At 39.4% G+C, this 13,775-nt stretch overlaps 1 protein-coding gene across 1 annotated transcript in view; it reads right to left on the reverse strand.

Annotated features, from left to right (window-relative positions):
- The window catches only part of LOC118803017 (junctional adhesion molecule-like), a 30,018-nt gene that overhangs the window by 10,041 nt on the left and 6,202 nt on the right, over window positions 1–13,775 (reverse strand). The window contains exons 3-4 of the mRNA XM_036563514.1: window positions 13,403–13,467; window positions 3,077–3,394 (exon numbers count right to left, since the gene is read on the reverse strand). Coding sequence (XP_036419407.1) covers window positions 3,077–3,394; window positions 13,403–13,467 — 383 coding nt within the window. The remainder of the gene's footprint in view (window positions 1–3,076; window positions 3,395–13,402; window positions 13,468–13,775) is intronic.

A 13,775-nucleotide genomic window follows, 5' to 3' on the forward strand; every position in this document is an offset into this window, starting at 1 on the left:
GACATGTGAAGCTTGTAACAGACATACAAAGTAAAGAGTATGTTGCCTGTATGGCTGTTAGAATCTTTGTCTTTTCCATTTCAGTGAACGTGCCATTTAATGTTTTAATGTTTGCAATTCTGCAGCTTGTTGCTACGTCAGAGTAACGAACTCCGCTCACTCGCTGCACAGACAGCAGTTTGTTCTCCAGCTCCTTACACTAACTTCCAAAACTTTCATTACCACTGAGGAAGCTTTTCAGAAGAACACCTAAACAACTTGGAATTAGCCAGAAATGAACTGAATATCATTCACCAAACGTGTAGTCTCATCTTCAGAGTCTGACCAAATCGGACTGAGCCATAAAAATGCCGCAATATCAAGTGTAGCTCAGTTTTGTCAATTTTTACCAGATCAATATTAATGTTATTTTGTATTTTAAATAGTAGCCCAGAGTGATTTACCTGTAACAGTGAGATTGAGGACTATGTGTTCACTTCCTCCAAGATCACACTTATACCATCCCCCATCCTCTTCAGTCAGGTTTGATATAAGTAGAGAGAGATTTCCTGGAGAGTGACCATTAACCAGCTGAACTCTGTTTCTGTACTGACCACTCTCACTGGATATCTCTTCCCATGTGTTTTTGGGTTTTCTTGAGTTTGTTCCAGGTGAATCTCTTAGGTTTGGTGTGTAGGTCAGTGCAGTAGCAGGGCAGCAGTACTGACCCTCCTGTATTAGCTGAGATACTTAGTGGTATTCGAATGTTTTCCAGAGAGCAAACTGTAGAAACATATGGTACAGATCATTTGTCATGTACATTTTTAATGCAACACTGCAGAAATTTTGTTCAAAATATAATGATGATTTTTATACAGTGTAAAGGGCAGCTGTATTTTATAGGAATTATTATTATTATCATTATTTATTTATTTTATTTATTTATTTTTATGGGGGGGGGGTCACACGTATAGATATCAACCGGAGTCTTTGCTCAAACACTGGGCAAAGCCAATACAATAATTTGGCAATCACCTGACAACTACAGCAGTTGATGACAGAAACATTGTGATAGCTGTGAACAAAACCAGTCTGTGACATCACCAACAATCTACATGGGGCTACATGATATTTTTTATATCCTTCGACGATACATGTCTCTGTATCCCCTTCTTCTTAGCATTACACCTGTACACTCCTCCATCCTCTTCACACAGGCTTGATATGAGCAGAGGCAGAGTGATCATTAACCAGCTGAGCTCTGTTTCTGTTTATTCTGTTTAGCCAGAGGAATATATTGACTTGTATTCACAAAACTTTGAAAAGAACAAAAGGACCCAATGCATTTTGCTTGTGTACTAGTAACTGCATAATTTTTAGTATTTAGACTCTTAAGTGTTTTAAAATTAATATTTAGACAGAATGACCTTACATTTGATGAAAGCTGACACTGGAGTTCATCTTCATCTAAAGTTTTCACCAGCAGTTTTGCAACAGCCACAAAACCACATCCAGCATCATGGTCTAGTCTGTCACAACACTTGCTGTTCCTGTTTCGTAGTTCACCCTATCACAGTGCACACAAACTGTTAAAGTCTATTAAGAGTGATACCTTGAGGAGGGGCTGTTGTCACATCAACATATACTCTGTATGGCCAAAAGTATATGGACACCACTCCTAAATATTGAGCTCAGGTGTTTCCACCACTCCTATTGTATAAACCCATTCACACAGCCATCATCTATAGACAAGTATTGGCAGTAGAATGGGTCATACTGAAGAGCTCATTGACATTAAAGGTGGCAATACCATAAAATGTCATCTTTCGCCAATTAGCCAGTTTGTGAAATTTCTATTAGTCAAAGTCAGTATGTGAAAATTCTACCCTGCTAGATCTGCCCAGGTTAACTGCAAATGCTATTATTGTGAAATGGAAGCATCTAGGATCAACACCAGCTTAGTCACAAAATTGTAGACCAGGCAAGCTCACAGAGCAGGGAACTCACAAAACATAGTGCCAACAGTAAAGTTTGGTAGAGGAGGGATAATTATCTGGGGATGTTTTTCTTTTAGGGTTTTGGCTCAGCCCCTTAGTTCCAGTGAAGGGTAATGTTACAGTGTACAATGACATTTTAAGCAATTAAGTGATTCCAACTTTGTGGTGATGGTTTGGGGAATGCCCTTTCATGCCGCCCATAAGTGTGTCCCTGTGCACAACGTGAAGATAATAAAGACATAGTTTGATAAGTTTGGTGTGGAGGTACTCTTTCCAGAAGGGTGGATGCTATTAGACTTTTGTTTTTGTGGGAACAGCATGACTGAGCCCCAGTGCACAAAGCAAGGTCCCTAAAGGCATGGTTGGGGGAGTTTGGTGTGGAAGAACTTGACCTGCCTACACACAACCCTGACCTCAGCCTCATCGAACATCAGTGGGATGAACTAGAATGAAGAATGCGAGCCAGGCCCTCTCGTCCAACATCAGTGTCTGACCTCTTCTAGATGAATGGGACCAACTCCATATTATTGGCTATGGGTTTAGAACGGAATGTCATAAAAGCCCCAATATGCAGTTGTCCCCAAAGTTTTGTCCATGTAGTGTACTTTTAGCTTTATGGTGTATAGAACAAGCCTTGTTAACTGTTCCCTTGTTTTTATCTTTAGTTCTTTTTTTTATTTATTAAAAATTCTCCACTTGTGTTGGACAGGGGACCAGATCATCTCTTCTGACCATTACACTAAATGTCAAAAAGCAGCTTTTTCACAGCAATTTTTTAAATTTCGACTTAAATTCATCTTTTTACTTCTATGACTAATACTGACATTTATACTCAACAACAGAAATGTGAAGCTTAATAAAGATTAAAACAGAATAAATTTTTGGCAGTAAAACAACATTGACTCCTAATTATGATTCTCTCCACTTACTGAAAACACATTCCCACCTCCAGAACTCCCTCTTCAAATGAGTTCTTCTCTACTTCTTCAATGAGATCTAAGACACTCCTTTGTCACGTGACTACAGAGTTTAGTAGTGAACAATGAACAATAATATTTTCATAGTTTCGATTAGCAACAAAGATGAGATTAATGTTTTACCTTTAACATAGAGCCTGATATATAAGTATCCACTCTTGTCTGCATTACAATGGTAAACTCCTCCATCTTCTTCAGTCAGGTGTGATATGAGTAGAGAGAGATTCCCTGGAGAGTGACCATTAACCAGCTGAACTCTGTTTCTGTACTGACCACTCTCGCTGGATATCTCTTCCCATGTGTTTGTGTTTTTGTTGAGTTTCGTCCAGGTGAATCTCTGAAGTGCGGCGTGTCGGTCAGTACAGTAGCAGGGTAGCAGTGCTGACCCTCCTGTATGTGTTGTGATATGTGATGTCGTGTCAGTGTTTTCCAGAATGCAGCCTGCAGAAACACATATACGAACTGTCATAGGATAAAGTAGGATCACATTTTTTTAAGTTACATGAAGTCATGAAGTCAGTTGACAGCTTAGGGTAAAAAAGTAAACTAAATGGTTACGTAGTGCTGAGTTTGAATATGTTATATTAGATAAATGGATCTCATACTATTGCCATAGTTTGACTGGTATGTATATTAATGTTTTAATATTTTCATATCATGATAAAAAAAGTCACTCACCTTCAGAAACATGAAGCCCAATGAAGAGAAGATAAAAAGTCAGCAACATTCTCACTAGTAAAACAACACTGAGTTCACAGCACACTGACAGCTCCACACCCAGCACTACACTAGCCCTGTATACCACACTGAGTACACAGCTCTCTCAGCAGCTCTTCATTCTAAGTCATGCACAGTCTCAATGTGTCCTGTGAGTTGTGAAGTAATGTGCTGGTTCCTCTTTTCCAGAGCATTATTTGGTAATACACACACACGCACTGACCAAGAGATAGTGTGAAGGGGGGTGGGGTATCACGGTTTAAGTGTCTGCTGTAAGTGTCAGCTGAAAATGAAAATTATTCTCCCATATTTGTCTTGTATGTCCTGGTGGGTCAGTGAGAGGTGAATGGCAGAGGATATGGCACCCTCTATAGACCAGTTAGGGCAATACACAAACTGAAATGGATCCAGTGTGGTAGGAGGTGCTTTATGTTTCATTACCGCCTGCTCAAGGCACTCGATGAGCGCTATGGGTCAGTAGTCATTAAGACAGGACAAGGTAGATTAACATGATGGATTTTTTTTTTTTCTGCATTTAATGCAGAAAATGATCACAGGGATGATGGTGGTTCTTTTAAAGCACAACTGCCTGGCTCAGAGAGATGTTGGAGATGTCCGCAGGCTGTTCAGCACATCACCTGAGAACCCAACTAGGTATGTTGTCAGGGCCATTAGCCGTCTGAGGGTTAACTGTGGAAAGAGTAGTCCTAACGTCTACTATGGATAGACTAAGTATTTGGTTGGTGGGAGGCGGGGTGGTGTTCCTTGCTGGCTGGTTGTTCTGTGCTTTAAGCCATTCTCAGAAATCTTTCAGTGCATCAGGGAGCAAAGCATCACCATCACAGGCATATGATGTCACTTTGTAGTCAGTGCTGGCCTGAATGCCCTGCCACAAACGCTGTGTGTGTCTGATGTCTAGAAAGTATCCGTGGATTCTCTGTGCATAGTTGTGCTTTGCCTCTCTGATAGCCCAGGACACACAGGAGAGCCGAAAGCTGCCTTGCCGTCTAACTTAAAGGCAGTGTTCCAGGTTTTACGTAGTGCATGCACATCTACAGTCATGGCTTCTAGTTAGCATGTGTGATGATGGTGTTGAAGGAAGTCACATCATCAATGCACTTGCTATAGCCAGTTGCTGTATATTCCTCTAAATTTATTGAACCATTAACTGAAAATGTTCCAGTCTGTGTGCTCAAAACAGTCCTGAAATGCTGAGATGGTCCTCATAGAAAAGCGTACAGAATGTACACAAGTACTACTAGGGCTACAAAGCTTCCTGGGCCACTGCAGTTGAGGATTCTTTTAGGGCTAAGAGGCTTCCTAGGCCAGCCATCTGAGCAATGCTACGGTACAGTTAGGCCTTCCAGGTGGAGAGAGATCATCCACTGCGGCTAGACTCTTTTCGGGCTACGAGGCTTCCCAAGCCAGGCATCTGAACTATGCTACCCTGCTGCTACAAGACCTCTTGTCCTAAAAGGACATTACATTTTCAATGTAGCCTTTACATTAAGTTCAGGTTTTTTTTTTTGTTTTTTTTTTAATTAATAGAATGATTTTTTTTTCAGTTGGCCTGATATGACTTTTAACATTGGCCTTAAGTAATACTTTAAGCAAAGACAACTGAATGAAATTAATACAATTGAGAAGGCATAACAAAAGCTGTTTTTATTCATCTGAAAAATCTCATGAATCTACTTAAAAACCATGCAAAATATTGCCTTGATATATATATATATATATATATATTTTAAATCCAACAGATTTTTTCAGTGTACATTCCTGGAACTGTCTTTCAAAGTTAAACTTTGCGCCACACAAAGTGACACGGCGTCTACTGAGACACGAGAACCCTTACTGATTCCACTTTTGTGGTGCATGTTTTCACAGTACACACAACCACAGTGACCAAGTTATTTCATACACACATCTAAGTTACTCCATGTACAGTGGGTTGGTGTGGGGTTTAGGAGAAGAGTTTGGGTGTCTGCTTCAGAGGAGAGAAGGGCATGAAAAACAGAAGAAACAGTTTACTAAAGTAAAGTTATATACACTCCTCCCTCTTAAACTCTCCCTCTCTTTTCAGAGCTTAGATTGTGTTAAACATACACTCTACCTTGAGGTCCAGAAAACTTATCTACTCAGTTGAGCTATAACAAAACCTCGTATCTCCAAAATGGTAAGTTTACAGGAGAAGGAAAAAACATACTTTACTTTTAATGTAAGTCAGTGGAACCAGAGTTTTTTCCAAGTCATTTTGGGCTGTTTGTTTTGGCCCATTCATCATGAAATTTACGTACAATGTACATGAATGTACAATGAACAACAGGCATATTCAAATTATGTTAAAAACTGAAAAACAACAAAAATGAGGATTTGAGGTTTTCTTCTGATAGCTGCGATATATACATATGCTATATGAAGAGTCTGTGAGAAGCTTCATTTGGATAGCCAGTGCTGCAATGCTAAAGGCTACTGCATAGCAGCAGTGACCTCACTACTGTGTTATGTGCATATTATGGTATTTGTGAGGTTGCTGAAATCCTCCTGAAGAAACAATAGCAATATGCTGAACAGATCTACCCATAGCTATAATTTTCCTTTTATTTATCATAAAGTATATACAAGTGCAACCTCAGCTCTTTTGGATACAGTTTTTTTTTTTTTTAAAGCTTTAAAAAAAACTGAAACCATTGATGGTGGTGGGGATTAATAGTAAATAACACCTGGAAAATTGGACAATTAAACAGAAAAATCATCATTCTGACAAAGTCAATATAACGTTAAGCTCATATCTGACCACACAGAAACAACCTGGACATCACATTAAACACACATGCTTAACACATGCTAATCTGCACTGACCAGTTGCAAACTGACACCATGATACATGTGATCTGTGTGGCTAAAGGCCTGTTGATTCACCTCCAGTCACTTAGTGATCAACTGAGCGTGTATACAAGGCTGTAGGGTGTCCCATTTTTCATTATGGTGTTCAGAAGGCTGCTTCACTCTTACTGAAGCTTTTGATGAGGACTGCATTAATGTGGACTCTTACCCAAAATTTAGGTCTGGATCAATCAGAACATCTTTGTCTGCAACACTGTTGTCAACACCAAACTGTGGATTTGGAGGAGGACCACAGGACTTGGGACTTTAGAACTTGTTTTAACACAGATTTATTTCCATCACCATAGACGTGGGAGGTTACAAGAGTATTCTGAAACATGTTCAGAATTAGCTTTAGTGATCCTTAGTGGTGCACCTTGTACTGCTGAGCCACTGTTTGGATGAGCATATTGGGGAATGCAAGCATCGCTTTCCATCCATTCTTTCCATCTTCTTATTAAGGCGTTATCCGTAAGTATATTGTTTAAAGGAACAATATATACATTGTCTATGCTTTATTTTTAATGGCTGTTGTGTTTTAGAGAATTATTTTTATTTGTAGTCACACTAGTTGCTCAATGCCTGATACACTACTCTATTCTATGTAAAGAACTGAATGGGGATGTGAAAGAACAGAACCTGTACTAAACTTACCTGTATATCTCCATGACTACTTGGAAAGAAAACACATTTTCTCTATTTGTGTTGATGTTATGAAATGGGTTTTTGCAAGTTTGGCTGGGCCTCATATTGGCAGTAACATTCTCACAGCCAAGGCAATTTGTATCGATCTTTGTTTTATGTTTACTTTGTACATTCTTTTTTTGTTTTGTTTCTATTGATGATGCACTGAAATCCATACTGCTATTTCCTTCTGTTTTTACAGCTTCACACCGCTTCCATTAAAACTGCCTAAGAAGTACTGCCTTGGCTACTTTTTGAAGGAGCGTTTAAATATCTTCAAAGCTTTGTATGTAAATACTTAGTGAGCGCAGAAGAAGCAGACATTTGTTTTCTTTCTCCATTCAAGTTAACTCTAAAGGCTCTGCCCTCTTCTCACGAAGACACACACTATCACACACACTGTCAGCTCAGGGGATCAAACCGGCAAACTTCCGGTTGCAAGGCTGGTTCCCTAACTGCTCCTCGTGACTCTCAATGCCTATGTATTTAGAATGGGATATCATTAAAGCTACTGTAGGTGTAAGGTGTAGGTGTCCCAATAGTTTTGTCTATACACACCTGTAACCGATACAAGTAGTTGTGAAAGTTGTTAATATGTACAATTTGTAGAACACAGGCTTGGTTCCATCCATCTGACAGAGTAATTTAATGACAGTCCTGATTAATAATCAATAAACTAAAATATTAGCCAACTTGAGTATTTCGAGATCTACTACAAAAGGTAACATTGGGAAGTAGGCTATAGACTGCATGTATTTGGGATATCACCTCTAAAGGGGATGAACTCAATGAACTCTTGGAACTCATAAAGAAAGAAACTGTACAAATTGTAGCTACAAGTTATGGTTGAAAGGAGGGGAATTGTTGGATGACATTCTAAACTATAGCCAAGGTAAAAACGAATTAAAGGGGAATTCTGTTAGATGACAGTATAAATTATAGCTGAAGTGAGCTCATGCACTTGGGTGAAGAAGCTGTGTAAGATGGCCTTGAGAGTATCAAACAGCCTGGTACGCCCAGGTTAGAATGGTTTTTAAAAAAATGACATCATGTGCGTTTGGTTCTAAAGGTTTCCAAAAAGGTGCAGGGTTTGGACACAATGGGGACTAAGATGATATGGAATTGTGTAAAAAGGGAAGGGGTGATTACTTAATCACCCCGAACAGGATATAACAAGGGTGCTTTGTGATGATTTTTGCATTGTGGTTAAAGCTAAATAAAGAGAAGGCCTTTTCCTTCCTTCCACAAGAACTCAGCGGCTGAAGTCTTCTTTATTCTTTTTATTCTTTTTTACTTTTTGTTGATATTGTTTTATTCTTTTTAAAGAAGATAGACTACAGTTAGTTATCAAGGCTATAGTATAGAACATATTAGAGATACTCTTACATACCTAGACCCTGGGCAGAAGGGACAGCTCTTGGTCATGACACATCGTATGGATTTGTTAAATTATTATTTTTTTTTTTTAGTTTTATTTTTCTAATTATTTCCTAAGTAAACTATGCATATTAGTCACACAATGTAAAGCTGTATATCTGTAAAACAACTAACTCTAAACATACAATAATACAAAAATACAATAAAAACAAGCAGTAAAAGAGTCATGACACATTTTTGGTCTGTACATTTTTGAACAGCATCTGTGGAGAAATTCATAAACATTTTCACTCAAGAACCTGTGAATATATGGAACAATCATTTCTGATCTCAAGATGTTTCAGCTGCCAAATGTTGAATTCACAGATGTGACAGAACTTTTTATTGCAACTCACAACCTTGTCCGAGGATATCTACCCTCACGTGCAAGCAAGGTGGGACAACGGAAGTGTTGCAGATCTGCCCTACTCCACACTGACCACTCCATCTCCATCAGCAGTGCTGTAGTGAACTCTGGCAGGATCTGACAGAGATGTTTTCAAGAAATGTGATTTCACAAAAAGAAGAAAATTAGCATATCACCAACAGCTGATTATCTAGTTTGTAGTCTACACAGAACAGCTACTGGAACTAGACTAAAGCTAAGTACATGTACTGCGTACCTGTACATCTCACTCACTAGGTAACACTAACATCTCATACAGAGGTAAACACAGTGAAAGAATAACTCAATTTTTTTATTTATATACGTTATATTGCCAAAAGTATTCGATCGTCTGCCTTCACACGCATATGAACTTGAGTGACATCCCATTCTTAATCCATAGGGTTTAATCAGATGTCAGGCCACCCTTTGCAGCTGTAACAGCTTCAACTCTTCTGGGAAGGCTTTCCACAAGGTTTAGGAGTGTGTTTATGGGAATTTTGACCATTCTTCCAGAAGCGCATTTGTGAGGTCAGACACTGATGTTGGACGAGAAGGCCTGGCTCGCAGTCTCCTCTCTAATTCATCCCAAAGGTGTTCTATCAGGTTGAGGTCAGGACTCTGTGCAGGCCAGTCAAGTTCTTACACACCAAACTAGCTCATCCATGTCTTTATGGACCTTGCTTTGTGCACTGGTGCACAGTCATGTTGGACCAGGAAGGGGCCGTCCCCAAACTGTTCCCACAAAGTTGGGAGCATGAAATTGTCCAAAATCTCTTGGTCTGCTGAAGCATTAAGAGTCCCTTTCACTGGAACTAAGGGACCGAGCCCAACTCCTGAAAAACAACCCCACACCATAATCCCCCCTCCACCACACTTTACACTTGGCACAATGCAGTCAGACAAGTACTGTTCTCCTGGCAACCACCAAACCCAGACTCATCCATCGGATTGCCAGATGGAGAAGTGTGATTCGTCACTTCAGAGAACACGTCTCCACTGCTCTAGAGTCCAGTGGCGGCGCTTTACACCACTGCATTCGACGCTTTGCATTGCGCTGGGTGATGTAAGGCTTGGATGCAGCTGCTCAGCCATGGAAACCCATTCCATGAAGCTCTCTATGCTGTTCCTGAGCTAATCTGAAGGTCACATGAAGTTTGGAGGTCTGTAGCGATTGATTCTGCAGAAAGTTGGCGCCTCAGCATCCGCTGACCCCACTCTGTCATTTTATGTGGCCGACCACTTTGTGGCTGAGTTGTTGTCGTTCCCAATCACTTCCACTTTGTTATAATACCACTGACAGTTGACTGTGGAATATTTAGTAGCGAGGAAATTTCACAACTGGACTGCACAGGTGGCATCCTATCACGGTACCACGCTGGAATTCACTGAGCTCCTGAGAGCGACCCATTCTTTCACAAATGTTTGTAGAAGAGGTCTGCAAGCCTAGGTGCTTGGTTTTATATGACTGTGGCCATGGAAGTGATTGGAACACCTGAATTCAATGATTTGGATGAGTGAGTGAATACTTTTGGAAATATAGTTTATTTACATAATTAAATGGTTAAGATGTTAGTGTGAAATGCTCCATTCTAGCGCAGAATTGTTCACAATGGTGGTGACAGGAACCAGTTACCAGAAAGTTATTACATCAAATTTTTATGAATACACAGCCGGATCCCTGAGACATTGTTGTCCGATATTTTGGTGGTAAAGTTTCATCCTAAAGTGTCTTGTTAATCGGTTTATTTTAATCCATTCACAGCAGAGGGATACATGCAGGGCAGTGTGAGACTAAATAGTCCCCAAAGGAAACCTTTTTTTCAGATTTTCCACTATTTTACCATCAAGAATGCATCAAAAATTCAGAAGTTGCCTGTAGGTTCAATGGTGGTTTTGCATAGTAAATAAAATGTTTACATCTGTGCTATAGACATGATGACCCTGCTTTCTGTTACCAGCACTGTAAAGAAATCTGAGTCTGTAAGTTTCTCTACAATGAATCATTTCACATCAAAGCACTGATTTTGAAAAATTGGTGGAATTCTCCTTTAAGTCTGTTGCCAAGCCACAGCTGTTCTGAGGCCAGCCGAGATGCAGTCACTGCTCACTGTGTTTGCTGTTTCCACACTGAATCTCAGAAAACCCTTCAGTAGCTATAGAGGGCCTCCATGTCCTTGTGCTAGTTACGCTAATGACAGGCACTGATAATGAACCGAAGGCTTAAGGCAATGATGGATAGCAACAGTAGCTAAGCCGTGACTGCCGGGCTGAGAAAATAAGGTGGAGTTTGATGGAGAGCATAATGATTTTCATTGGCCATAACACAGTGACAGCACTCAGAGAAAACAAATCCAATTTTATTTTCTGAGAAAATTTAGCTTAATAAACGTCCTTATTTGATTGGCTATATCATCCTTGGTTGCACCCCTTAGTAGGCTACTGCATAATCAGTACTGTGCAGTTTCCATATCAAATCTCGTGAAGTAAACATTAAAAAAAAAATCCTTCTAAAACATGAACTGAAACGAGGACAGTCACAGACCACAAACCACACTTTTTTTTTTCAACTTGAAACAGCCTGTTTTCTATATGTTGCAACTGTCCAGAAGTGCTAAGCTGATATTTTGCAAGGGAATGAAAACTGTGTAGCAGCTCAGATCACCTAATTTCAGAATATACGTATCATTCTTAACATTTTGGAATGGGCACAAGTGATTTTGTGAGTTAATATTTGTTCTTTTTTAACAATATTATTCTTTATTCTTTTAGAAAGAAGCCTGATAGATAATATTACTGCTTAATGCAACCATGTAACCATAATAGCTGTCTTCAAATCATTTTTACACATCATTATTACAATAGAGAGAATGGATTACTCAAGCAACAGAAATGACTCATCAGATGAGGAGGACAATATGCTAAAACTAAAGGTTATCAAGGTAGCTACTTGGCTAGCTAGGTATTTTACCTTACTTTCTCTTGCTGAAAGAATAAAAACGTGACCATTTTGTGTTGAATAAAGATAAAACGTCATTGTTTTCTTTATGTTCTACTTTGCTGGAAGGGTAAGAGTTACACTGATGCTAGCATTCTTATAACCACTCTGCCATTTCTCAAACTCCTCTAGTTCTTGGTCAGTCATTCAGAACTTTCTGAAATGACCCTTTTATTTCTTTCAAGTGACCATCATCCATGTCTTGAATTTTCATGAAACCTTTTTCCATCTCTGCATGAAACCACGCAAGTGGCAAGTCTGGGGATGCTACCAATACTAGCATACCTTCTTCAGGTGATATTTCTCTTTTAGTCTGTGCTCTTTTCTTTGGTGGCATCATTAAAAAAAATTCCAATAGAGCCTGAGGTCACTTCAGAGGATAAAGTCTACTTGCTTAGTAGTTTAGAATAGCCATACAAGATTTTAGCGTGGGATCCAGGCTTTTGGCATCACTCTCTCATACCACCATAACCTGAACAATTTTAGGTCTTAGACTTTACTATTTTATTACTTTTTACTGTTTATTACATAAACAGCTTAAGATTGTGAAACTGAAAGTCTTCAGGAAGATTATATGAACACTAATGAAATCAGTGAATTTTCAGTTGAAGCATTATTTATTAATTTATTTTTGAACATGTATAAAAGATAACAGGTACATTTTGGAGAGATGGTTGTTATTAGTTGACTCTGATGGTGGCGTATTCAGTCTTATCTCCAGAGTCAGTCACTGTGGGTGTTGTTGTGGTTGTGTTACTGTAAAATACAGTAGAGTACGTCACCTGAGACTGCAGAGAGAACACAAATGTTAAAGTTATAGTTTTGATGCATTCATACATGACATGTGGCAGCTGTCTGAATGATATAATCTTCCTTTTTATAATTCCTATAATTATAGAGACTCAAGACTTGAATCAGACTTTCATTTCAGAGACAACTGACGTGACTCAGACTTACATTTCAGGGACTCAAGACTTGAATCGAACTTGTATTTCAGAGACTTCAGACTTGAATCAGACTTACATTTCAGAGCCACTAGACTTGATTCAGACTTACATTTCAGAAACTCAAGACATGACTCAGACTTGCACCTTAGAGACTCCAGACTTGACTTAAACTCGCACTTCAGAGACCTGAGACTTGAAGTCAGACTTGCACCTCAGGGACTCAAGACTGGACTCAGACTTGCAGTGTAGAGACTTAAGTTGGAATTGCACATAGACTTGCACCTTAGAAACTTAAGACTAGACTCGGATTTGCACTTCAGAGACTTGAGACTTGACTCAGACTTGCACCTTAAAGACTTCAGACTTGACTTGAACTCCTAAGAAGTGGCTTGTAAACATCTCTGGTGTGAACTCACCTGTGTCTCCTGCTCTCTCCTCCTCCCTCTGTATTCTATGCTCTCCATCTGCCGTCGTTTCTGTTCTGCAGAATGAAACCATACAGAGTTATCCTAAAAGACTGTGTGTGTGTATGTGTCTGTTTGTGTGTGTTTGAGTGTGTGTGCTTACTTCTGTGTCTCCAATAGATAACTGCTCCAAATCCCAGCAGGAGTAGAAGAACAGGGATAAAGATTAAGGAATGCGTCTTGAGATTTGTGGGATTTGTACCTGTGTGTGCAAAAATAATTAGCACAGTTTGAAGCTGAAGTGTTGAAAATGCAGTACAAAAACTGATCCAATAGTGAGTTTACCTTCAACAGTGAGAGTGATGTCAATGTAACTGCTTCCTGT

The sequence above is a fragment of the Colossoma macropomum genome, unplaced genomic scaffold, assembly GCF_904425465.1.
Source record: "Colossoma macropomum unplaced genomic scaffold, Colossoma_macropomum, whole genome shotgun sequence".
Classification (NCBI taxonomy): domain Eukaryota; kingdom Metazoa; phylum Chordata; class Actinopteri; order Characiformes; family Serrasalmidae; genus Colossoma; species Colossoma macropomum.